This window comes from Girardinichthys multiradiatus, chromosome 3 (genome assembly GCF_021462225.1).
Source record: "Girardinichthys multiradiatus isolate DD_20200921_A chromosome 3, DD_fGirMul_XY1, whole genome shotgun sequence".
NCBI classification, from domain to species: domain Eukaryota; kingdom Metazoa; phylum Chordata; class Actinopteri; order Cyprinodontiformes; family Goodeidae; genus Girardinichthys; species Girardinichthys multiradiatus.
The window spans coordinates 24,391,671-24,417,841 of record NC_061796.1 but is presented as its reverse complement, the minus strand read 5'-3'; the positions used below and the strand labels follow the sequence as shown (position 1 = coordinate 24,417,841).

The window sequence follows — 26,171 nt, the reverse complement described above, 5'->3', positions numbered from 1 at the left end:
TAACATACTTGTCAATATGCATATTCTGATATTATAATATTTACCATGTTGGCCACATAAACTAATAGATCAACATTTTGCAATAGTAGCTCCTGCTGGAATAAAAACTAAATCAAAATCATAATAATAAACACAACACTTAACTGTAAAAGGTTGAACTATAAACTTTTCTTTAAGATGCAACAGGGCATGACTTTTTTTTTTACAAAAGCCAATCTGCAAAACATCAAATATGCTCATGGTGTTTAGGGTTTTTGCTGCATTGCTTATGATGATTATTGTTGGTTGTTCCCTCATGATGCCGAAATTGGCCATGAAGTCTGTGTTTATTTGCTGTTCCTCTTAAATATCATAATCAGGGTGGCTGCAAGGGAGTCTGAGGTTTATGTAAATTGCATATAAGCCGATTACAAGTCAGGCAGTTCCGCTGTAAATACTATTTATTTTATGGACTTCCAATTTTTCCAAGCAGATGCGATAAAAAGGGAAGAATATTATGGTCATTATCATTGCATTACTGCATTATGAGGATATTTCTCATGTCATACAAGATTTTTTCCTCCTGGAGACACAGCAAGAATTTCAAACATGTAGAGATTACTGTGATAGTTGATTTGTCAAGCAGTGCCTTAGACTTTATTAACAGTGTTATTACAGTATGCTGTTGTTTAGGTGTTAGGTGGTCACAAACCCTAATGACTCTGCTGGACCCACTTTGCTATTGTAGTGGTCACTGCTCCGAAAACTCCTGGTGCTTTGTGTTCACACAGCTTCCCTATAACCTGTTTGAGCCCTTGGTTTTTCTGGAGAGTTGTATCTTCCTTCTGGACAATTCTGTCTATTGGGATTTTCATGACTATCACTATTGCCCTACCTTGTCCACCACCACATTATTTAATTGGCTTGTTATCAAATGTTTGCAAGATTGGATCTAGAAGTCCCTCAGCATTTTTAGCCCGGTTATCCGGTTATCCATAAATCCTGATGAGCCCTACCAGTTAGACAGACTACAAGCATCTCTTGAAGACAAAAACTTGGATGATTTAAAATTTTCTGCTTCTAAATTCAGACAAGACAGAAGTTGTCGTCTTTGGACGGGAGTCTTTGAAAAAGAAAATGCTTAGTCAATCACTTAACCTGGATGGCATTAAATGCTGCTTAGGCTGCTGGAGGACATAATGACCACTGGCCCTCTCTCAGCTACATTCTCATACTACTTTCCAGTTTTTTCATTGTTTGCTGTTATTTCAGCTTTTAACTTTATGTTCTCTTTCTTTTCCCTTCCTTGAAGCTACACCTGGCCTGACTCTGTATCTTCCTCTGACACCTTCATGGTGAGGGGCATTGTCCATGCTTCTGCTGCCAACAACTTAATGCTGACCTTCTACCAATGATACACTTGGCCCTGTATTTCAGTGTTTAACCCTACTTTTCTCCTAGACATAGCTACTGAATGAGCTTTTACTGTGACTAACTGTATGCGCTGTCTTTCATGCTCTAAACTTAAAAACTGGCTCAGAGTTTATCTGTTTTTCTTCCTAGATGAAGCCACTAAAGGAGTTACATCCATTAACATTTACTTTTCCTTCCCGTAGAAAGTACTTCTGGATCAGTGCTTCTGTGTGACAAAAGAACACAGACGTTCTTTTTTTGTCTCTGCTCTGTTCTCTCAAACCTCCAGTCGCTCGTGGCAGATGGCCGCTCACACTGAGCCTAGTTCTGGTTCTGCTGGAGGTTTCTTCCTGTTAAAAGGGAGTTTTTCGTCTTCACTGTCGCTACATGCATGCTCAGTATGAGGGATTGCTGCAAAGTCAACGCCAGTGACTATCCAGTGTCGCTACATGCTCATCCAGGAGGAGTGAATGCTACAAGTCTCTGACTCGATGCAATCTGCTGGGTTTCCTTAGACAGAAAACCTTTCAATCACTTTGAATAAACAACTGAATCTGATTGCACTGTTCAATGGTTAGGATTAATTGGAATGTATGTGCCTGACTTTAAATCTGTATGATTCGATTGAATTGACTTTGTGAAGTGCCTTAAGAGGACATGTTTTGTGAATTGGCGCTATATAAATATATAATACTGAATTGAATCGAATTGAACTGAAATGAATGAGTGAAGCCTGGATTTGCTCATATGTGCTCTGTAGACTAGACTTGGAGAAGGCTTATGGCACATTCTGAGATCTAATATGATGTGTTGATGTTACAATCATGAATCTGATGTGTCAGCATCAGCGTCATTGTTCCTGGAAAATTTCAGTTTGTTGTCAGAGAATGCTTTTGGTGGGTTCCTTTTCCTTATGTTACCAACTGAAGTACGAGTTTTAAAAGATAATTATAATTAAAAGCAGATCCATCTAAATTAAATAAAAATGACCTCCATACAACCTCCATGCTTGGACCTTTCAGTGCTTAATTTCTAATCAAAAAAGACAACGTGCTCTGGTTATCCTAACAATGCCTTACTCAGATATTCCCCTGCCAGCAACAATCTGATCTTAACGCAAAGACTAAATTGAAACGCAGAAGCAATAAGTACAAATCCCCAATGATAAAATAGTTTATGTCATCCTGTAAAAAAAACACATGTATTTATTTTGTTGGGGGTTGATAATATTTACCACTCTTTTATGGTCCCATCACAGCTTTTTAAGTCGAGGTTTGAACATAGTCTAATCCCTCACATCACATAGATTTTTTTCCCAGTTCAGTATCAGCCAAACTGTGACACCATGGGTGGAGCTAGGTGGGTGGCAGGGTAGCATTGGCCAGCTCTGGAACCTGACTGGATGGCAGGATGTCAGGAGGCACCCATGTGATTGACAGGTCACTGCACCATTAGGCTCTTCAAGTCAAGTCAAGTTTATTTATATGGCGTTGTCAAAATAATTATTTCGAAATGAATTATTAAATGCTACTAATTTGGGTCAAATCATAAACTGAGCCATTTTTGTCTCCTCAAGTTATCTGCCGTCTTCAGACAGCAGAGCTGCAATAACACAGCCACTTAGCCCCTTCTTCCCTGCAGCAGCTCACCTGAACCTTGATAACTGAGAAAAGAGTGAGCTGCTGCTGGAACTGCAAAAATTTAGAAATAAGCATTTGTTTGTGGATGGCAGTTTGGAAATCCGTTGGTTAAATGTGACAAGAAAATGTACAAGAAATGGATCTAACAGAACCTAAATTATTATGATTCACCTTTCATAAAACTGATATTTTATGTTATGATAAAAATTTGCTTCATGTATAGAAATTGCCTGGAGAGCATATTGGGTAATTTAATGCGAACATAAGGTAGCCAGATGTTTCCTGAGCTTACATTCAATATATCCCAAAAAACATGAGATCCACTCCAACTGGTCTCCATTTTAGATTTCAAAGTTGATTTTGAAAAGGTGTGAAACAGTGTATTTTTTCTCATGCCTGCGTCACCTATATACCCTGAAGTGCCAGCGCTAAGGAGACATACTTGGAAGATTAAGTTGTTGCTGGTTAGAGCGTCCAATCTCTTTTCTGCTTTGTCTTCCATCTTAGCCTGCAGAGCGCTCTGTAAAATTGCAGTTTAAAAATACTGCAAAACTTCCTTTGTTATGTTAAGCCCTTTCTTGTTCCTCAAATCTACCTTATTTATTTTTGTGTACTCCCCAATAACAGCAGCATTGAGAGGAAAAAGAGAGGGATGAGTGTATGGGAGGAGTGGGTGGGGAGGAAGTAGAAAGGAGAAGAGGAAAAAAAGGAGAGGGAAAGAGAAAGTTTATAAGGAGTAGTTTAGGAGGAAATGTGTGAGAGAAGCAGGGGAATCTGTGGTGGCCAGCTGCATGAGGCGAGATAGTGGAGAAAGGCTTTTAATTCTCAATCCCCACAGAGCCTTTGAAAATTACCAATCTTCTTATCACAGACGCAAGGCTGCTTATGCAAATTGTTGTGGAGTGGAACGTTTAAACGGAAAATTACTCGACAGCATTTTTTTTTCATCCATCTTCACTCTTCCCCTCTCTCCTTCTCTCTTCCACACAGAAAGCCTGTTTTGAGTCTCAGATAAGAAGATGAATTGCTCTCTCCGTGCTTTGAAGCGTGTCAGGATTTGAAGACTCCAGCTTGGGCTCTGGTCTAATGCCGCTGCTCTCGCTGCCTTTGTAGCAGAAAACAGGCTAGAAAAAAAATGGGAGAAAAAGCATTTCAAAACAACATAGATTCTGCGCTCCAACACATCGTCACCGCCTGAGGAGACAAGCAGCTAAGAAAAATATATAAATATCCGCTTAACCCGAGCTCTTTGCTGTGTCCTGCTCTTTTCCTGCACAACACGGCTAACACCTTCTTCTTTTGTACATCAAAGGCTAATTATTGGTCTTTTTAAAATCACAATTATACAGTTGCTGATAAAGCAATTAAACCAAAAATAAAAATTATTTAGTTGGTAAAATTGTTGAAAACTTTTTTTAACAAAAAGGGACACTACATTTTTGTGTATTTTTCTGTAAATGTTTGCATCTGGTATTATTCATAAAACCTTGAAGGAAACATTTCTGTGGATGAGGTTTAAACGTTATGTACAGTCCAAATGTTTTCTCATTTTCACATTAACAAACTTCAATGACGTATTGGCATTTTATGTGATAGACTGTCACAAAGTTTATTTATTAATTGTAAAATGAATGGAAAATGCTACAGTTTCAGAAATACAAACCACAATATTGTTCAGCCCCCTTTCTTCTTTTACCATCACGTAAAATAAATTGAAACTCATCACCTTCTAAAGTCCCCTAAATATGTGTAATTTAATCTGTGAAAGGCTGAGAGGTTTGTTGGAGAACACTAGAAAACAAACAGCATTATTAAGAACAAGGAACGCAGCAGACAGGTGAAGAAGAAAACTGTGGAGAAGTTTAAACCATGGTTAAGTTCTAAAACAATATCCAAAGCTTTGGACATCTCACAGTGCTCTGTTCATTCTATCATCTGAACATGGAATGAGCTGCAGACCTACCAAGACATGGATGTCCACCTAAGGTCAAAGACAGCATTAACCAGAGAAGCATACAAGAGTCCCATTGTGACTGTGGAAGAACTGCAGAAATCCACAGCTTAAATGGGAGAGGCTGTTAATAGGACAGTTATTTGCTGCTCACTCTACAGATCTGACCTTTATGGAAGAGTCGCAGGAAGAAAGCTGTTGTTGAAAAAAGGCATAAAAAGTTCAGTTAGCAGTTTGCTAAAGCCCATGTAAGGGACACAGCAAAGGAAGGTGCTCTGGTCAGATAAGACCAAAATGTAACTTTTTCAGCATACATACAAAACACCATGGGTCCTGGAAAAACTAATACTGAGCAATAATTGCTGCCATTGAATAGCATGGAGAGTAGTAGAAGAAAGTACTAAGTGGGAAAAATTCAGTATGTCCTCCAGCAAGTTTGTCCTCCAGCAAGACAGAAAAATGAGCAACAATTACAGATGGTTTTTTAATCTGACATGTAACAGGGAAGTACTGTGGTAGAAGCATATTAAAACAATAAGAATTCTAATATATGATTGAACTTGATTATTAAGGGCTTTAATATGTCTTCTTATAAATAAGAAGGCTAAGTATAAATTATTTTGTAAATTTAACCGGGAAAAAAAGAAGCTAAAGTTTAGAGAAAATTATTACTCTTACTCATCAAAACTTTGACTACAGCATTTTGGATAACCTGAAGTGTTGTTATAGAATTTTTGGGGCTTTGTAACATAATATTGTGATCTGCTGTATCAAATGCAGTATTGAGATCTAACAGGGCAAGTATCTGAGGTTATGAGAATACAAGTATCATCAGTGATATATTACTTTGATCAAGGTGAATATAATCAATTTTATTCATAAACAATTCCATGAAGTCATCACAACTGGACACTGAGGAAATAGACACCTTGACAGAGTTATGACTTTGTGTAAATCTTGCTACAGTACTAAAAATAAACCATAGGTTGGGCAACTCTTGTTCTCCCCTGTTAATGGAGAGAAAAATGTTGTTCCATCTTGGTGAAGGGTTTTTCTATAAAACAAGAGACTGTTTTTCCAAATTAGGTAGGACTCATCTACATTTATATGGCGCCATTTTCTTTCCATTTACCTTGGGATCTGCTTTAAAGTACGCAGCTTCGAAAAAACCAAAGGCCAGCCTTCTATGATGGATTTTCCTTTCTTTTTAAGAGGACTACATAAACTGAAATAGCTGCACTATTAAGGCTATTTATATAAGCCTTACTTTGTAGTATATCAATTGTAAAGGGTTGCCAAATTAGATCGGTAAATCCAGCTTTTTATGGCGTTTTTTTGTCAAAATTACAAACTCATATTTCTCCGTTGTGGCACCACAACAACAATATTTAGGGGGTGACAGGCTAAATCTTAAATTGTTTGTGCAGTTGAACATACAACCTTTTTAGAGGCCAGTCTTCTATGTGCTCTGTACATATTTAGGAACCTAGTTTTTTGGTCCCTGCTGAGCTGGTCCGATCGGGACCGCATGTGACGTACAGACTTGCTGTTCACTGATTGGCCGTGGGACCAGAAGAAATGAGAACATTTTCATTGAGACAGTGCAGGGAAAAGTTAATTAAACGCAAGATCGACTGCAATAATATTAAGGACCACAATGGCCACAGTGGGTCAAATCAAAATAGAATTTTACTATTTACAAATCACAAACCATGCCTGAAGGCTGAAAGAAAAGAAAAAGGACACATCAGCTTTCTGAATTACAGTACATGCAGGCAGAGCGCTGTATTTAATAACAACCTAAATCAGCTGATCACACATAAAATCAGCTGTTCAGACACACAGACATTTCCCCCAAAACACACAAAACAAAACAACCACCATGAAACAGCGTGTTTGGTTCAGAAATGTATTGACGGTCCTTACGCGAACTACTGCAGGCAGAGAGCAGCTGCCCATAAATAGATTGCCTACATCGACAAAAACTTCCTCATAAAGCCCAAAATAGCTTCGTCAGACAAACTTTGGAGCTTCACCATCCAGACAGCAGCGTCTTTCCTCTCTGCTGGTCTTCCTACCCAGCCACCCTCACATTTAGAACCTCTGAGCCTTATTTTGTAAGTTCTGGCTGGGCTGTGGTCCAGATAATAAACCCAGTGGATACTTTTATACATGAAAAAGCATAAGACATTCTGGCATATACAATAATACAAACATTATTTGTATTTTGTTTGTTTATGTTTTTAGTTTGTGTTTATAAATTTTTATCATTTCACGCAGATTACTTTAATGTGACAATGTCACAGAATAACGTTAATAGCAGCACGGCGCACTACACTGACGGCTGTAGGCGGAGTTTCAGCTGCCATAAATCCAGCTGTCAGTGGGTCAACAGAAACACAACTGGTACCGTACCGAACTGAGTGGAGCGGAGCTGTGCCGCCTAAAACGAGCCAGTGGAAAAAGGGCATATTTCATTTTCACATACTTTTCCTTTTTGTCTTTTTTCTTGTCTCATGAATCATGACACTGCTCTTATAATTTCCTTAACAAGCTGTTAAGGAAACAATAAAACGTTCATGTTTTAACAGGGTGGTAATACTGTCCAACAACCACTCAGATGGCATATTTTTTCTATATTTACAGATCAACCTACCATTTGGGGCTTAAAGTTCAATGCTCTGTGTATGGTCTGAAGTGTTCAAATATGTAATAATTGACTTAATCAGAAATTAGGTCAGTTTTCCTCATTACAAGCATCAAGCATTCGGAAGTAAGTAAATATTTTTCAGTGCAGACAGAGCATCTGTGTAACATAGCATGAGATTAGGTAATGTTATTATCGTTCATTGTAGTGAAATTTAACTGGACATTAAGCAGATTCCTTAGCAATGGTGCATATGTGTCTGAGTTGTGACACCCATGTGGCACAATTATTTGGCCTGTTCCAAAAACTATGTGGTATCCTGACTTAGTTGAAAATCCAACTGCCTATACAACCATAGGAATGTGATGCTGGAACATTTACCTAAACCTACATATCATCTTAAAAAAATATGTTAATTTTTTTAAGATCCTTAAGATCCATTTTTTTATATCCTTTTTTCTTCACAGAGGCAGCTGAGGAAAAGAAAGTGTTACCTTCTGCTTGCCGGTGCCTTTATCCTTGCCATCCTCATTCTCATTATTGCTGTTTCAGCAAGAAAATGAGACCACCCTCTTTGGTAAGAGCCATAACACATCACAACACGTCCATCCCTATATAAGGCATTTGACCTTATCCCTTTCTGTTTTACATTGAAATTTAATGGTAATACAGTTTTGTTGAAGTGTAGAACATGCATTTAATGCTTTGTATTGCTTTTTTTTAAAAAAGTTGGGTGGTGCAATGCACTTGTGGTGTCACTACCTGAAGGTTGTGCCATTTTTTTAAGGTTTGACTTTCATAAAATTGCATTCTGAATAACATATACTCACCAACATTGTTCAGAACCCTCAGAGCCCTATGCATGCCATTAAATAAGATGATAGCTGAAATACTGAACAGGTGCTTAAAATGAATGGATCATGAATTTTGCCTCTATGTGGCTTAGGTAGTATGCAGAGAAAAACTTTACATTAGACAGTTGATGCTTTGCTGTTTTCAGTGACTTTATTATCTGAAAGAAATTATTTAATTGAGTAAAGCAGAAAATATTTAATCATCTGAGGCTGTGGTCAAAGCAGTAAAGCAAGATTTTTGCTTTGTAGAATGCCTTGCAAAAGTATTCACACTCCCAAAACCCTTTCACATTTTCTTACATTACAACTGCAACTTCAATGTATTTTACTCCTTGGTGAGCAAGAGGGTCTCTTCCTTGTGCCTTCCTTGAGTTCTGACTGTTGTCTGGGCTTTTGCACCAAATAGCAGTTTATATTGCTCACTGTTCTTGGAGTCTCTGGGAGTAGCTAATATTTAACAGATAATATCTTGTGTTATCTCAAGATTTGGTACTGTACTGTTACTGATACAGAAGCTTAACTGAGCTTTTTCATGGTTACTCTCAGACAACAACTATTAGTATTAGCACTGCTATCATCTGGAACCCTTCAGCATGTTAGCTGTTTCTGTGTGTCTGCCTCATTCGCCTCATATTTGCTTTATCAGCAGAAAGGAATCACACAAGTTCCTACCCTTTATGTACCTTCCATTTCAGCGAAGTTTCAAACTGCCAGCAGCAGCTGGACTGCTTCCTCTGCCCCAATGAGTCCACCTTTACTGTTTTCCCCACATGCGTCACTGCCAAGGAATACCGAACCATTCTTGAGGACCATGTGCATCCAATGGTTCAAACATTGTATCCTGAAGGCAGTGCCGTGTATCAGGATGACAATGCACCAATACACACAGCAAGACTGGTGAAAGATTGGTTTGATGAACATGAAAGTGAAGTTGAACATCTCCCATGGCCTGCACAGTCACCAGATCTAAATGTTATTGAGCCACTTTGGGGTGTTTTGGAGGAGCGAGTCAGGAAACGTTTTCCTCCACCAGTATCACGTAGTGACCTGGCCACTATGCTGCAAGAAGAATGGCTTAAAATCCCTCTGACCACTGTGCAGGACTTGTATATTTCATTCCCAAGACGAATTGACGCTGTATTGGCCGCAAAAAGAGCCCCTACACCATACTAATAAATTATTGTGGTCTAAAACCAGGTGTTTCAGTTTCATTGTCCAGCCCCTGTATTTAGTAAGTTACAAGGAAGATGGAACATACATAGGCAGAGAGACAGGCATGGAACACGCTGGCAAACAGCAGAATCCAGTAATCAATGAGAACAACCAGAGAGCCTATATACAGGTCCTTCTCAAAATATTAGCATATTGTGATAAAGTTAATTATTTTCCATAATGTAATGATGAAAATTTAACATTCATATATTTTAGATTCATTGCACACTAACTGAAATATTTCAGGTCTTTTATTGTCTTAATATGGGTGATTTAGGCATACAGCTCATGAAAACCCAAAATTCCTATCTCACAAAATTAGCATATCATTAAAAGGGTCTCTAAACGAGCTATGAACCTAATCATCTGAATCAACGAGTTAACTCTAAACACCTGCAAAAGATTCCTGAGACCTTTAAAACTCCCAGCCTGGTTAATCACTCAAAACCCCAATCATGGGTAGACTGCCAACCTGACTGCTGTCCAGAAGGCCACTATTGACACCCTCAAGCAAGAGGGTAAGACACAGAAAGAAATTTCTGAACGAATAGGCTGTTCCCAGAGTGCTGTATCAAGGCACCTCAGTGGGATGTCTGTGGGAAGAAAAAAGTGTGGCAGAAAACGCTGCACAACGAGAAGAGGTGACCGGACCCTGAGGAAGATTGTGGAGAAGGGCCGATTCCAGACCTTGGGGGACCTGCGGAAGCAGTGGACTGAGTCTGGAGTAGAAACATCCAGAGCCACCGTGCACAGGCGTGTGCAGGGAATGGGCTACAGGTGCCGCATTCCCCAGGTCAAGCCACTTTTGAACCAGAAACAGCAGCAGAAGCGCCTGACCTGGGCTACAGAGAAGCAGCACTGGGGAGAAGGAAATGCCAAAATGCCAGAAGTCCAGTGTCAAGTACCCACAGTCAGTGATGGTCTGGGTTGCCGTGTCAGCTGCTGGTGTTGGTCCACTGTGTTTTATCAAGGGAAGGGTCAATGCAGCTAGCTATCAGGAGATTTTGGAGCACTTCATGCTTCCATCTGCTGAAAAGCTTTATGGAGATGAAGATTACATTTTTCAGCACGACCTGGCACCTGCTCACAGTACCAAAACCACTGGTAAATGGTTTACTGACCATGGTATCACTGTGCTCAATTGGCCTGGCAACTCTCCTGACCTGAACCCCATAAAGAATCTAAGGGATATTGTGAAGAGAACGTTGAGAGACTCAAGACCCAACACTCTGGATGAGCTAAAGGCCGCTATCGAAACATCCTGGGCCTCCATAAGACCTCAGCAGTGCCACAGGCTGATTGCCTCCATGCCACACCGCATTGAAGCAGTCATTTCTGCAAAAGGATTCCCGACCAAGTATTGAGTGCATAACTGTACATGATTATTTGAAGGTTGACGTTTTTTGTATTAAAAACACTTTTCTTTTATTGGTCGGATGAAATATGCTAATTTTGTGAGATAGGAATTTTGGGTTTTCATGAGCTATATGCCAAAATCATCCGTATAAAGACAATAAAAGATCTGAAATATTTCAGTTAGTGTGCAATGAATCTAAAATATATGAATGTTAAATTTCCATCATGACATTATGGAAAATAATGAACTTTATCACAATATGCTAATATTTTGAGAAGGACCTGTACAGAGTGAGAAGTGAGGAGAAAGGCATGGCAAGCAGGTGAGAGTAATCAGATGGGAATGAGTAAAAGCTGAGACCAATGAAGAGAGACAGAGCTGAGGGAGGAGAGGAAATGGGTAGGAATAGACACAGAAGAGAGGAACGCAGAAACACTGGAAGAAACCTAACATAAATCTAAATGTAAAGGAATACAAGAATATACTAAGAAATAAGTAACTAGATAACATAAACAACAAGGACAAAACAGATATCAAACTCACACACTTAATACTAATTTGAAATGAAAAATCAAAACTCAAACAGATTGTGACAAGAACTAAACAACAATTGTTAAAGTAACTGGGTTGTGGATCAGTTTCAGCAGACATTTAAATTCAGATATCAGGGTCAGACTGGAACCCACAAAACATGCATTGGAGAACCTCTAGTTCCCTCTGACCAGAATAATTCCTGTTAGGACTTCAGTGATGAACATAATGCCCAATTTGTTTCAGTAAAATGTTTTGTGATGAGTAAAAGCCATGTTTTAGTGAAGAACATTGGTTAAGAAAACAAGTTTCAAGTTTTCTTTTTACTCTTCCAGAGCTCATCCAAGGTAAAGCCATGATATGAATTTAAAATCTGAATCAGAATGAGTCACTACACCTACTTTGTTGAAGGGTCGTGCATTCCTATTGAATAAGCTCATCTTTGAAGAATTAGCCATTATCACCGGAACTATGAAGACTACTTAAGTCAGAGTTATTTGGTTGAGTGAGTAATTTCTAATGTTCCAGAAGTCAACCTTTAGTAAGTGATTTTCCATTTACCCTCAGCATATGTCCATGCTAGCTAAAGTTCTGGGCCTGTACTCACAAAGAACCCTAAGACTAAAAGTAACTCCTAGTGATCTCATTCCAGGAAACGTCTCAGGTTTTCTCAAATTCTAAGATTTTTCTTAGCAGTTTAGTAAGTATTCACAAAGCACCTTAGGCCTCAAGAGAGCTCCCAACGTGAAGGAATGTTAGGAGTAGACCGAGAGAAAGGAGAGATATTCTCCAAACAATGAACATTAATCAATAATAAAACAGTACCAGCTCGATAGTGTTGTGATTATGAATATAAATATATTATTTAATATTTAATGTTAATACTTTAATATTTTATTAAATAATATTTCAGTCTGTTCAGGGTTGTCCGGTTAATACCAGCCCAAAAAAGCTGTGGTATTAGGACAAAATTGAAAGGGATAAGCCAAGCTCTGGCATTATTGAACAGCAAAACTCTGTAGACACACAGATGAATTCACACAATTTCTTAAAATAAAATTCATTAACAATAATAAGTCAACTCAAAGTCAAACATATTTCAATCAACAAACTCTTTACTATGCTAAAACAACCCAACTAAACTACCAAGCAAAATGAAAGAATAAGGAAGACTAATGGACTATGTACAATATAAACAAGTTCATCAAAGATGGTTGAAAACCATGACCGAAACAGTGATGCAATATTATCATGCAATATTTATGTTTGAGAACCAAGGATTATCTTTAAGAATCTGGAATTGAAGTTAAGTTAGTCTTGGAACTAACTTAGGCCATAACTGGTATACCTTCAAACAACCATTCACAATGTAAGATCAGATAAAACATTATTTTAATAAAATTATATTTTACAGAATGATTTGCTGAATAAAACCAACCTTCTGGATGACCAATTCTCAACAGTGTTCAACTAGCTGCCTTTATTTATTAAAATAATATTTAAAGAAATAGTCAGTCAGTCATTTTCTACCGCTTATTCCATAGTGAGCCGCGGGGAAGCTGGTGCCTATCTCCAGCAGTCTACGGGCGAAAGGCGGGGTACACCCTGGACAGGTCGCCAGTCCATCGTAGGGCAACACACAAACAACCATGCACACACTCATTCATACACCTAAGGGCAATTTAGAGTGACCAATTAACCTAACATGCATGTCTTTGGACTGTAGGAGGAAGCCGGAGTACCCGGTGAGAACCCACGCAACGGAAACATGCAAACTCCCTGCAGAAAGACCCTCGGCCAGGAATCGAACCCAGGACCTTCTTGCTGCAAGGCAACAGTGCTTCCAACTTTGCCACCGTGCAATATTTAAATAAATATTATTAAGGAAATAGTAAAATATTTTAGGAAATATTATTTTGAAATCTTTCTGGATAAATGGGTCTTAATGGTGTTTACTTAGCTAACAAGTTTAGTAAAATAATATTTAGGGAAATATTTCCTAGATTTACAACTAACAACCTTTTTGGGTAAATTATCTTTAGCGGACTCACGTGTTCTTAGCTGTTAGCAGTCGGGGCTGACAAAAGAAACTTGTAGCTTATCATCAAAATCAAACACATACCTTTAAAATACCACTAATAAAAGGGTCAAAATGCATTACGCGTTATGGCCGATCTTCTGTGTTTAAAATCACCCTTTAAATAAAGTTTGTCTTAACTTTAAAAACACGAACACAGAACACATAAACTGAGCACATGTTCTGAGCAGCTAATCTACTAGCACTAAGATAGCTGAATTTTCAATACAAACAAAACCAAACGTCCTAAAACGAACAATTTTTAGATTATTTCATTCTAAGCTATGATTCTCCACCCAAACAATACCTCTTACGTGAACCGTGCTGAGGAGGCGACAAAGTTGAAGAAAGCATCCACAGTGAACAAAGGTTTAGTTTGCAGCTAACCTCCATAGCTTGTTCTGCTGGGCCGACTGAACTGCACGTTACTGCTATAGCCACGGTGATGCGGTCCCGTTGTCCTTCCTTCAGACCGGGAAAAACTGCTCCACTCTGCATTACAGAGACAGGGTCTCTGCTGGGAACTTCCTGGAACACAGTTTGCTTCTGTAGACCTCAGAAAGAAAAGTCAAGCCACGCTTGCACCTTAATAACCCCTGTTCAAAAATGAATACCGGATATACAAACAGCAGTTCATTCCTACTTAACTTAGTGCAAATGATCGCGGGATCGCATGTCACGGCACTCTTGGATCCAGTTTGAAGAGTTATGTCTGTTTGCCAGCAAAGAGACATTAGTGCGGAGTGTCTCTCCTTCCAGGGGACCTGCGTGGAAGGTCTGTTTGTTGGCTTGCGGGATTTTTATTCAAACAGTGACGTCTAGGGAAGTCCGTTGTTACTCCCCCTAGTTCTTGTTCCTGGCTGTACTGGGAGTAGGTTAATGCGATTTATTTTGAAAGTTCCAGAAATTTCTTACTGGCCTTTAATGTTGTAACTCATGCCTGGGGTCCCAACATCCCCCCCTTTAGTTGCGAAGAATGAGATGAAGTTCACAGTCTTTGGGGCTAACCATCAGTCCTCAGCCATTCAACAGTTCAATAGTTAATTTTCAGTTCAGAGGTTAGTGTTTGGACAGGAGTGAAGCAGGTTTGGGCAGAGACTAATACTAATAAAATGTGAAGAAAAAAAACAAAAGAAAAATCCTGTAATAATTTTCACACCATCATAATACTGCTTTTAAAACCTTAATAATTTCTCAAGTTCAAAACCATAAGAAAGAAAAAGATTAAAAGATAACATAGGGTGTTGGAAATTATTTACCATCTTCATACCTTGTTTGATAGATTTTACAGGGTTGATACTGGACTGCAACAACTTGCCATATCTTTTATGAACGTTGTTACCTCAGTTATAATACACCTGCAGATCATCTCAAACTCCTTTGTGATGACATCTTTGGAGTGGCTCCACTCTCTACCACCAACCTTACACTTTGATGTGCACTGTGAAAAGATGGTTGTCTTTTAACTACCGGCTTAGGTTTTGGCACCTTTGGGGACTGACTTTGAGCTTTTTCTTAGGCCTGTTCTCAGTTTGAATGTTTTAACACTATAACCTTGCCATTTCCTGCTCTGTCTGAACGGATATGTGTTTCCCACACAAGCTGTGCATGTCTACGAATCTCCTGCATGGAGAGATCCTCTGTTATGCAATGCATGGTCACACCATACTGCACGCTTACATGGAGGTTGTGAAGAAACAAAGACTTAAAAGTGTGGTCCTCTTCAAGACCTGGGGCATAACATCCCTGAAAGCAAGCAGTCTTCAAATGGTGGAAATACTCTCTGGGAAGTACATCCGCTTTTTGCAGGACTGCTAAAGCATCAATAGTGGCAGCGGCTTCATCTCTGTTAACAGAATACTCTTCTCTTAGAGCTTTACAAAGAATTAAGTAATTGTCTCTAATTTCTGGAGGAAGAGTTTTTATGAACACATGAACACTCTCAACTGTTGTTTTCCAAACAAGCCTCAGCTTGTCACGAAAAGAAAGAAAACACAAGTCAAGAAGACAATGTTCAACCTCAAGCAGGTAAGCAACAATATTTAACTCCTGACTACCTGGAATAAAAATGTCTATGTCCTTAGCAAGGGATTCAAGCTGCTTAAAACGGACACCATGTTCCCAAAGTGGATTGTGTCCATCTGAGAAGTCAACCTGGTTAGGTTCATGAAATGGTGGAAGAGTCAGAAGAGAGAGGGTTGCAGATCAGTTTGGAAGATTGCTCCTTCCACCCAATTGGACCACTTGCACATGCGAGTCTGGCACTCGGTCATCTTGGTCGTTGTTCACTGCAATGGGATTTGGCAGGACACCACTGGAGAGCTTCTGACTTCCAACACTTCTGTTAGGGTCTGTGGAAGCTGAACACTGAGCTTAGGAAGGAGGGACTCGATGGATGGTAGGCGATGGATGTCTGTTGTCTGAGTCTGCCTCCTGCTGTGGCTACTGCAGCAGCTGTGAGTGAAAATGCAAATCAGGTACCTGAGAGGGGCATCTTTCCACTCTTTTGGGATGCAGCTTTCCTGAGCTCATCTGCCTTCAGGTCCTCTAACTTTGCTTCAGTTTTCTCCATCCTCTCCTCAGCTTTTGAGAGCTAAAGCTTCACAGCATTCTCTCTTTCAAGGGCCATCTGATACCCAGTTTGTGACTGGAAATATCGTTTAGCTTCCAGTTGTGATTTCTGCTGAGACAACAAGGTAAGCCTACCAACAACATCTGAAATCCAAATCTCTCTAGTTGGATTTGCAATTATATCAAGTAATTCTTGAATCTTTTTATCACATGCAGCAAGGTTAAATTGACGTCTGCCGAATTCATAACGAGTGTGATTCCATCGTTCTGGTAGACACTACAGACAACAGCAAACTTATGAGAATATTGCTAAAAGCAACAACGTCTAACAAATGTATGTCCAGCTATATATGTATCTTTGACCATACATATATTGGAAATATTTGCATGAGTGTAAAATGGGTGCACAAGTTGACCATTCAACCTGTCACTTATAACAACACTATGCTCCGAGTGTAACAATGCTACTCCTTTCTTTAGGGATATTTTGTGAATTTAGCATTAATTCTTCACCTTTCTTTGGGAGGAACTAGTGATTAGACACCATTCTTAACCTTTCTTTAAGGTAATTTTGTGATGTTAGTGATTCTTCACTCCCCTATATGGCAGGGTGGATTATGTTTACAATGGAAAGGAAAAAGAAAGGCAGGAGGTCAATGATCGATTTGTTGTCGTATCATCAGACCTTCGGCTGCATGTTTTGGACACTCGGGTGAAGAGAGTGGCTGAGCTGTCCACTGATCACCACCTGGTGGTGAGTTGGATCCGCTGGGGGAGGAGAAAGCCGGACAGACTTGGCAGGCCCAAGCGCATAGTGAGGGTCTGCTGGGAACGTCTGGCGGACCCCTCGGCCAGGGATGTATTAAACTCTCACCTCCGGGAGAGCTTTGACCATATTCCGAGGGATGTTGGAGACATAGAGTCTGAGTGGACCATGTTCTCCGCATCTATTGTCGATGCTGCCACTCGTAGCTGCGGCCGTAAGGTCTGCGGTGCCTGTCATGGTGGCAATCCCCGAACCCGGTGGTGGACACCGGCAGTAAGGGACGCTGCCAAGCTGAAGAAGGAGTCCCACCAGCTGTGGTTGGCTTGTGGGACTACTGAGGCGGCTGACGGGTACCGTGAGGCCAAGCGTGCTGCGGCCCGGGCTGTGGCAGAGGCAAAAACTCGGACCTGGGAGGAGTTCGGTGAGGCCATGGAGAAGGACTACCGGTTGGCCCCGAAGCGATTCTGGCAAACTGTCCGGCGCCTTAGGAGGGGGAAGTACCGACATTATCAGTTGGTGGAAGGAGTACTTCGAGGATCTCCTCAATCCTGCCATCACGCATTCCCTGGTGGAAACAGAGGCTGGGGACTCAGCGTTGGACTCTTTCATCACCCAGGCTGAAGTCACCGAGGTGGTTAAAAAGCTCTGCGGTGGCAGGGCTTCAGGGTTGGATGAGATCTGCCCTGAGTACCTCAAGTCTTTGGATGTTGTGGGGCTGTCATGGTTGACACGCCTCTTCAACATTGCGTGGCGGATGGGGACAGTGCTTCTGGATTGGCAGATTGGGGTGGTGGTCCACCTACATAAGAAGAGTGACCGGACGGTGTGTTCCAACTACAGGGGGATCACACTCCTCAGCCTCCCTGGTAAGGCCTACACCAGGGTATTGGAGAGGAGAGTCCGGCCGATAGTCGAACCCCAGCTTCAGCAGGAGCAGTGTGGTTTTCATCCCGGCCGTGGAACACTGGACCAGCTCTATACCCTCTACAGGGTACTTGAGGGTTTATGGGAGTTTGCCCAACCGGTCTACATGTGTTTTGTGGACCCGGAGAAAGCATTCGACTGTGTCCCTCGTGATGCCCTGTGGGGGGTGCTCCAGGAGTATGGAATCGGGGGCCCTTTACTAGAGGCCATCCAGTCTCTGTCCAAGCGGAGAAGGAGTTTGGTTCGCATTGCCAGCACTAATTTGGACCTGTTCCCGGTGCATGTTGGACTCCGGCAGGGCTGCCCTTTGTCACCGGTCCTGTTCATAACTTTTATGGACAGGATTTCTAGGCGCAGCCAAGGGCCGGAAGGCATCTGGTTTGGGGACCAGAGGATTTCGTCTCTTCTTTTTGCAGATGACGTGGTCCTGAAGAGGACTGGCCCCCTCTAGCCAGGTCTTGGCTAGAGGGGGCCGGATACAAGCCGGGCACTCCCTTAGAGATAGGGTGAGGAGCTCGGCCATCCACATCGAGAGGAGCCATTTGAGGTGGCTCGGGCATCTATCCCGGATGCCTCCTGGACGCCTTCCTCTGGAGGTGTTCCAGGCGCGTCCTAACCGGGAGGAGGCCCAGGACACGCTGGAGGGACTATGTCTCTCGGTTGGCCTGGGAACATCTTGGGCTCCCCCCGGAGGAGCTGGAGGAGGTGTCTGGGGAGAGGGACGTCTGGGCGTCTCCGCTGAGTCTGCTGCCCCCGGTCCCGGATAAAGCGGATGACGACAAGTACGAGTACGAGGAAAAAGAAAATTGCTACATCTTCCTCAAGGTAATACATGCAATTTGGCTTTTGTTACACCCCCCTTTATGGCAGGGTGGATTAGATTAAATTTGGGATTTAATCTGGCAATAAATCCTGTTATTTCAACAGGAAATAACATGGATACATGCATCAAAAATCTTAGGTCAGATACAAAAATTTACTGCAAAGTTAATTCAGTTTCAAATTATGGTCTTACACAGAACACAACATATGGATACAGATGTGCAGCAACTGTCTGGACAGTGAGGTTAACTGTGAAGTTAAACCAAGTCTCAAGTTATTTCTTACATAGAAGAAACCAGAGTGTCAGAACATCACAAATTTTGCCTATGTAGCAGAGTTGATTGTTACTAGCACAGAAATATTATTGGTGTTATTACCTTTGACAAAAATATAAAATTGTGAACTCCAGGAATGTTACGAGTTGTAAGGTTCTGTTAAATATAATCAGTGACATCTGATGTTAGAACTCTTACGTTTTGAGTCCTATTGTGATCAGTGACAGCTGATTTTAAGATTATCATTTGGTGCATCAATAATGTGCATTTGTGGTTTATTCATTATTGTATATGTACAGTGTGAGCTGTTCATAATAATGCCCACCCAGGGATGCCAAATGTTGTGATTATGAATATGAATATATTTTTTTATATTAATACTTTAATATTTTATTAAATAATATTTTGGTCTGTTAAGGGTTGTACTGTGAATACCTGCCCAATAAGGTGATGGTAGTCGGACAAAATTGAAAGGGATGAGCCAAGCTCTGGCATTGTTGAATAGCAAAACTCTGTACACACATAATGAATTCACACAATTTCTTAACATACAAGAATTTATTAACAAAAATAAGCTTAGGCAATAATTGGTATTCCTCCAATCAACCATTCACAATGCAAGATCAGATAAAACATTATTTCAATAAAATAATATTTTAAAGAATGATTTGCTGATCTTGCATTGTGAATGGTTGTTTGAAGTTATACCTATCATTGCCTAAGTTAGTTCCAAGACTGACTTAACTTCATTTCCAGATTTTCAAGATAATCCTTGGTTTTCAAACATAAATATTGCATTACTCTTTCGGTCATGGATTTCAACGTTCTTTGATCAACTTGTTTATGTTGTACATAGCCCATTAGTCTTCTTTATTCTTTCATTCTGCTGTGTAGTTTAGTTGGGTTGTTTTAGAATAGCAAAGAGTATGTTGATTGAAATATGTTTGACTCTGAGATAACTTATTTTTATTAATAAATTCTTGTATTTTAAGAAATTGTGTGAATTCATTCTCTGTGTCCTTTTCAATTATGTCCTAATACCACCACCTTATTGGGCTGGTATTTACAGGACAACCCTTAACAGACTGGAATATTATTTAATAAAACATTAAAGTATTAATAGAAAATATTAAATAATATATTAATATTCATAATTACAATAATAGGGATCCACCCCTTTAATATGTGAGAAATTAACACATCTTCTGGAACAGTCATACAATTGTTAATATAGAAATAAGATCAACTTTATCATCCCCCTAGGGTGAAATAAAAAAAGTTTCAGCAGCAGGACAGATTAAAGGTACACCTCTAGTAAAGTAATATTGTTATGGATAAATAAATAATAGAAACAATAATAAATAACCATGAATAAAATGTGAACAAAATTACAAACAATATAGTACAGAATTATTTAAATATTTACAGACAGTAAAATGCTTTCAAAAAATAAATGTGAAGAAACTGAAGGAAGATGTAAATAAGGTGAACAAGTATTTGCTGTATTGTACAAGATGATGTCAGCAGCCTAAGCCTAAAGGGTAATCTACAACGCTCCCTATCTGTGGAGAAGTTTTCTGGTGTTCTGCAATCTCCTCTGTAGCTTCTGACTGCATCAGGAACCAGAGCTGATCACATTCCAAGCTGGTGCTGAAAGCAGAGGGAACGACGCATTGATCTGCTCAGGAATGCCTGTTTGTTCCCACCGTGATCCCAGGACCAAATCTACCTTTTAACACTCCTCTCTTCAGGCATTGCTCGGCTGATTAGTTTGGTTTTTCTCCATCTTTTTTTCTACGCTTTTTTTTTTGTGGTCATTTTGCCAAAGTAAACCTCTTTATGCAAGAAGGTGATCACAGTAAAAGGCTGAGTTTTATTTAATTGTGAAATAGATGCAGTATGAAAAAGACCAGCATGCCGAATAAACATATTAATAAGCAAATCAAAATAATGACAATTGATTTACGTACATCAATGATTTACACATTTCAGAATCCAGCCTAAATTCTATCATCGGTTAATTTATCTCCATTGTTTAGTAGGAACCATTTGTTTTTTTGCAACAACCAATCAGCTCTCAGAAGACAGCGTCACACCTAGCAACTGGGTCAACCACACCTCCTCACTAAGATAGGAAGTTCTGTTGTCTCTTTGCTCAGAGTTGTTCTCAGCAGAAAACTGAATCACTCTTAAGATAGAGGTCCTTGGCAGGACTTCTTAGGATAAGTAAGGAGCTCTCTGAGAGGACTCTCAGAATCTTTGTGAATATGGGCCCTGATTTGTTTTGTCTTTTTAAAGAACTGAGAATAAAACATTTTAATCCTGTTATTTATGGCAGCAGGACATAACTAGGTTTCAAATCTGGGATGTTACTTGAAATCATCACATTGGAAAAAAAACAAAAATGTGCATAATTATAGAGAAAAAACCTTGAATATATTGCCCTAATTTTAAAGTTCAATCTTAATTCATTATAAATTCCTGAGTATTATTTTAAGCTGACTTGAACTTCTTTTAATAAACACTGCTACTGTACATGGGTTGTAGATTGAACCAAAGTAATTATACCCTTATTTCGGTCTGAGATGGGAAGCTTTCCTGCTATTGGTTTTTTTTCTGCTCATATTCAACTGAAGATGTCATTGCAAGCATAAAACATTGTCTTTTTTCTTTCTTCTGGGGTAGTAAAATGGTAACACAGTAGATCAAAAAGCTCTATTTAAAAAAAAGCATGACAATTCGGAAAGCTAATAAAGAAAACAATCTTGTTGTGAAGTGGACTGTTCTAGTTTTATTGTCTGATTGTGTTCACCTGAGCACAGCAGGAATCACACAGTAAAGATAAACTAAAGTCTTCAGAAATATAGGCTACAATGTTAAATGCCTAATCAAAATTAAGGAACTGCATTTTTGGTTATATATACTTAAAAAGTGAATTATTTGTTTTAAAGAGGAAATATGATTTTAAATCCTTCATTTTCACGTTTAAATTATTCATTTGTGGTCTATATAAAGTGGAACTGCAATGCTTTGATGTGAATTCCTTGTTATTGTAGCTCCACAGGCTCCTCTTTTATCCTTGTTCCGAGATGCGTCTGAGAGCAACTGGTTTTGGTACGGTCTCTATAAATGATATTGAGGCACTTCACACCCCGCTCACCTTCAGGTCACAGAGCGTTCCATTCGACCTATTTGTTTAGTTTGATAGCAGAGATACAAGTATCTAGAGGTGCAGAAACAAGACAAAAACGGTAAAAACAATGCAAAACTGTTTATGCAATAATACTATTTAAAACATGCAGTACAGTTCTGTCCTCAAGGAGCTAAAAGCAGCACACGGCACAAACATACGCAGAAGGCACAATGCTTCTGCTATCAGAACAATGTCCAGGACGACATATCAACACACAATAAATTCATGTCTAACATAAAGTTTCTCATCATTTTAGCGTTATTTGCGGCTTACTGTTTTGCTGTGTCCATCGGTTCCACAGACAGAAGGAACTGATCCCTTAATCAGATGAAGTCTTTTAGCAATTCCTTCTTGATATTGGAGGTTGCTGAAGAACTTGTCCTTGAAGTGCTTCATGGAAACAGAGGAATTTCCCCACTGATATGGGTAGATTTTTATGAAAAATAAAATTTAACCAGGCACTTTGAAGAGGTTCTGATGCTGGATGATGGTGTAATGAATTGTGCGAGTTAATACACCCAACAACCGAACATTTAGTTATCTACTTGCAACTTAGGCATACTGAAGCTTGAACTATACTGCAATTCCTCAATTGCAGTGAGGAATAAAAAAGGCTGATACGTGAAATTGGTCAGGTGCTGCAGCACATACTGTGACGTAATAGTTTAAAAAAAACATAATAGAAAATAAAACTGAATGGATTGAAAAATATGACCCTGTTGTGATTATGAATCTGAGATTATTTAATATTAATATTTTATCAAATAATATTTCGGTCTGATAAGGGTTGTCCTGTGAATACCAGCCCAGTAAGGCGATGGTATTAGGACAAAATAGAAAGGTGTGAGACGAGCTCTGACATTATTGAACAGCATAAACTCTGCACACATGGAATGAATTCACACAATTTCTTAAAATACAGGAATTTATTAACAAAAATAAGTCAACTCAAAGTCAAACATACTTCAATCAACAAACTCTTTACTATGCTAAAACAATCCAACTGAACTACCAAGCAGAATTAAAGAATAACGAAGACTAATGGGCTATGTACAATATAAACAAGTTTATTAAAGATGGTTGGAAATTATGACCAAAAGAGTGATGCAATGTTTATGTTTGAGAACCAAGGATTATCTTGAAGAATCTGGAAGTGAAGTTAAGTTAGTTTTGGAACTAACTTAGGCAACAATCAGCAACATTTAGACAACCATTTACAATGCAAGATCAGATAAAATATTATTTTAATAAAATAATGTTTTAAATAATGATCTGCTGAATAAAACCAACCTTCTGCATGACCATTTCTCAACAGTGTCTAATTAGCTGCCTTTAGTTATTGAAATAATATTTAAAGAAATATTATTAAGGGAGAATTTTGGAAAAGAGACAAATCGTTCTGGAGAAATGGGGCTTAATGGTGTTTACTTAGTTAACAAATGTAGTAAATGATGTTTAGGAACTATTATTCACTAGCTTGAAATCTAAAAACCTTTCTGTTGAATACTCTTTAGTAGCAAGCACGTGTTCTTGCTGGTTAGCAGTTAAGCTAACAAAGAAGCGGATAGCGTAGCACCAGAATCAACACATACCTTTAAAATACCAGGGTTAATAAAAGGGTTAAAATGCATAAGCGCTGACAGTGCGTTATGAGCAATGGTCTGTTTAAAATCACCCTTTAAATGAAGTTTATCTTAACCTTAAAACAGACAAAGAACACAAACCGGCACGTGTGCTGCAGATAGCCTGCTAGCACTAAGATAGCCGAGTTTCAAACAAACTACATAAAATGAAAAACGTTTAGATCATTTCATTCTAAATCTGTCTCTGTCCAAAACACCTAACCTCATGAACCGTGGTGAGGAATCGTTGTCCAAGGGGCTAAGCTTGAAGAAACGCCCACAGTCAACAAGAGGTTAGCTTTCAGCTAACCTCGGGGGTGGAAGGTGCCTTGGCTCTGTGAACAAAAGGGTTAGCTCCGGAGCTGTAGCTGGGCGGCTATTCCTGAGAGTTTAAGTGTTTTTGCCATCAAAAGACATCAGCGCGCTTTGTTCCCCTCCTATCCCGATGGTCAATGGTGTGGAAGAGGGCGGATGTAGCAACAGCTGTGCTTTTATTTTCACAGGAAGTCCGCAGTTATCCCATTTCCTGGCTGTGCCGGAAGAAAGTTAATGCACTTTATTTTTAAAGTTCCAGAAAGGTCCGTACCGGAGTTTAATGTTGAAATCCATGGCTGTGGGTCCCAACAACCCAAACAGATAATTATATATAAAGATATCTACGCAGCACCTGGAGAGACTAAATTAAACTTTTCTGCACTAGTACAGTCTCAAAGTACACAACAAAAGATATTTAAGTGCTAAAAAAGTGGATTTTGCATGATATGTCATCTTTAAAGGACACATTTTACCCTTGCAATGCCACACAAGTGTAATATCTGGTTAATACTAAAATCAAATCCTATCTATCAATAGAGCAAAATGTTTCCTAAGCTAGAGTGCGAAAATAATGGGAGGCCAACACTATAGAACTAATTTTATTAACTTTAACGTGCTTTTAGTGGGTTATTTAATGCAGTAAAGAAATAAATTAAGAGGTAATCAAATGCTTTTGCCATCACTGTTTGAAAACCAGAAAAATGTTGCACCTATCTGGTCCTGCCGTCTAAATTCCATATATTGAGATGTTTATTTGGTTCTTTGAAGCAATCAGCAGCACTCGGTCTCCACCTCTGCTACGAGCTGTTAGTCATTTGATCTAAGACGGGGACCTCCTCTAAATGAACCAGTCACAAAAAACACAAACTATCATGGCAACCATGTAAACAACACACATAACTCTTTAAAGCTAATGCCATACTAGACAAATGTTTACAGCAAGCTAACTGAGTTACCATGACTGATTAATAAACAGCCTGCTGCAGGCTGGGTAGCTGACTTGCTTTAGCCAACATCAGATTCTAACATTCCAAACAGCAAAGCTACAGAAAAGATTGTGCTATTTACACATTAACTTCAGAACTACTATTATACTTAGGTAATGGTTCATTGATTTTATTCAGCCCCATGTTCCCTAATGTTCAATAGGTTTGAGGTCAGAACTTCAGATAGACCTTGAATTTGAAGGCAAATTGACTTCTTCCCTTATCTAACAACAGAATAAACATTTGTTTCTATTGCTTTTCAGACCTAAATAAAAATACATTTGGGAAAGTATTGTTTTGCACACAATACGTTTTATTTTTTTAAATTATTAATTATTTACTTTTGCTGTCAGAAAAAAAAAACTTCAGACAAAAAAATGTCTTTCTTTGAATCATTGTTACGATCTACTGTTATTTAAATAGATCAAATAATACATATCTATGTAAAAATTATAGAAAAAGATAACTTTTTGCTGATTTGTCAAAGCACTTCCTAACGTTTCTAAAGATAAAAATCTTGATAAGTATGTTTTAACAGCAGACTCAAGGGTAAAGCCTAGATCATATTTTGCTTTGAGTAATTGTGATTTGTCCTACAGTTCAGTCACCATCACACATGCTTAACAACCTTGTACAGACAGAAATTAACTACAGCAATGTGTACATCAATACTGTCTGGATTCTTTAAATGCAACAAGTTTATTTTATTGACTAGTTTTACTCACACTTTGTTACAAAAACACTTTGATGCAAAACCCTCTTAACAAATAAGTCTACAAACATTATAATGGTACTGATTTATGGCAGACATTGTGGTTAAAGCCACACCCTCTACCGTTCTTACAATACATATCAAATCAAAATTAAGACATGACAGTAACATAATGACCTACAGACACATCATTAATGTTTAATTAATATGTCTAATTACATTTTAGGTTCATTTGTTTTTCTTGGACTTCAGTCCTTTGGCTTTCCCTTCACGTTGTCCATTTGTAAGTAAAGCCTAGTGCTTTGTGCCTTTACTAGCAGAATA

General features: G+C 39.1%; 1 protein-coding gene across 4 annotated transcripts in view; it reads left to right on the top strand.

The window, feature by feature from the left end:
- Positions 1–26,171, top strand: part of tsnare1 (T-SNARE Domain Containing 1) — a 265,587-nt gene that overhangs the window by 202,137 nt on the left and 37,279 nt on the right. For 2 of the 4 annotated variants that reach the window (XM_047362034.1, XM_047362037.1), the window contains exon 11: positions 8,098–8,207. In XM_047362034.1, coding sequence (XP_047217990.1) covers positions 8,098–8,193 — 96 coding nt within the window. In that variant the 3' untranslated portion in view covers positions 8,194–8,207. Of the gene's footprint in view, positions 1–8,097; positions 8,208–13,128; positions 13,171–13,310; positions 13,370–26,171 lie in introns of those variants that run through there. The other 2 variants (XM_047362035.1, XM_047362036.1) reach the window with 2 other exon arrangements.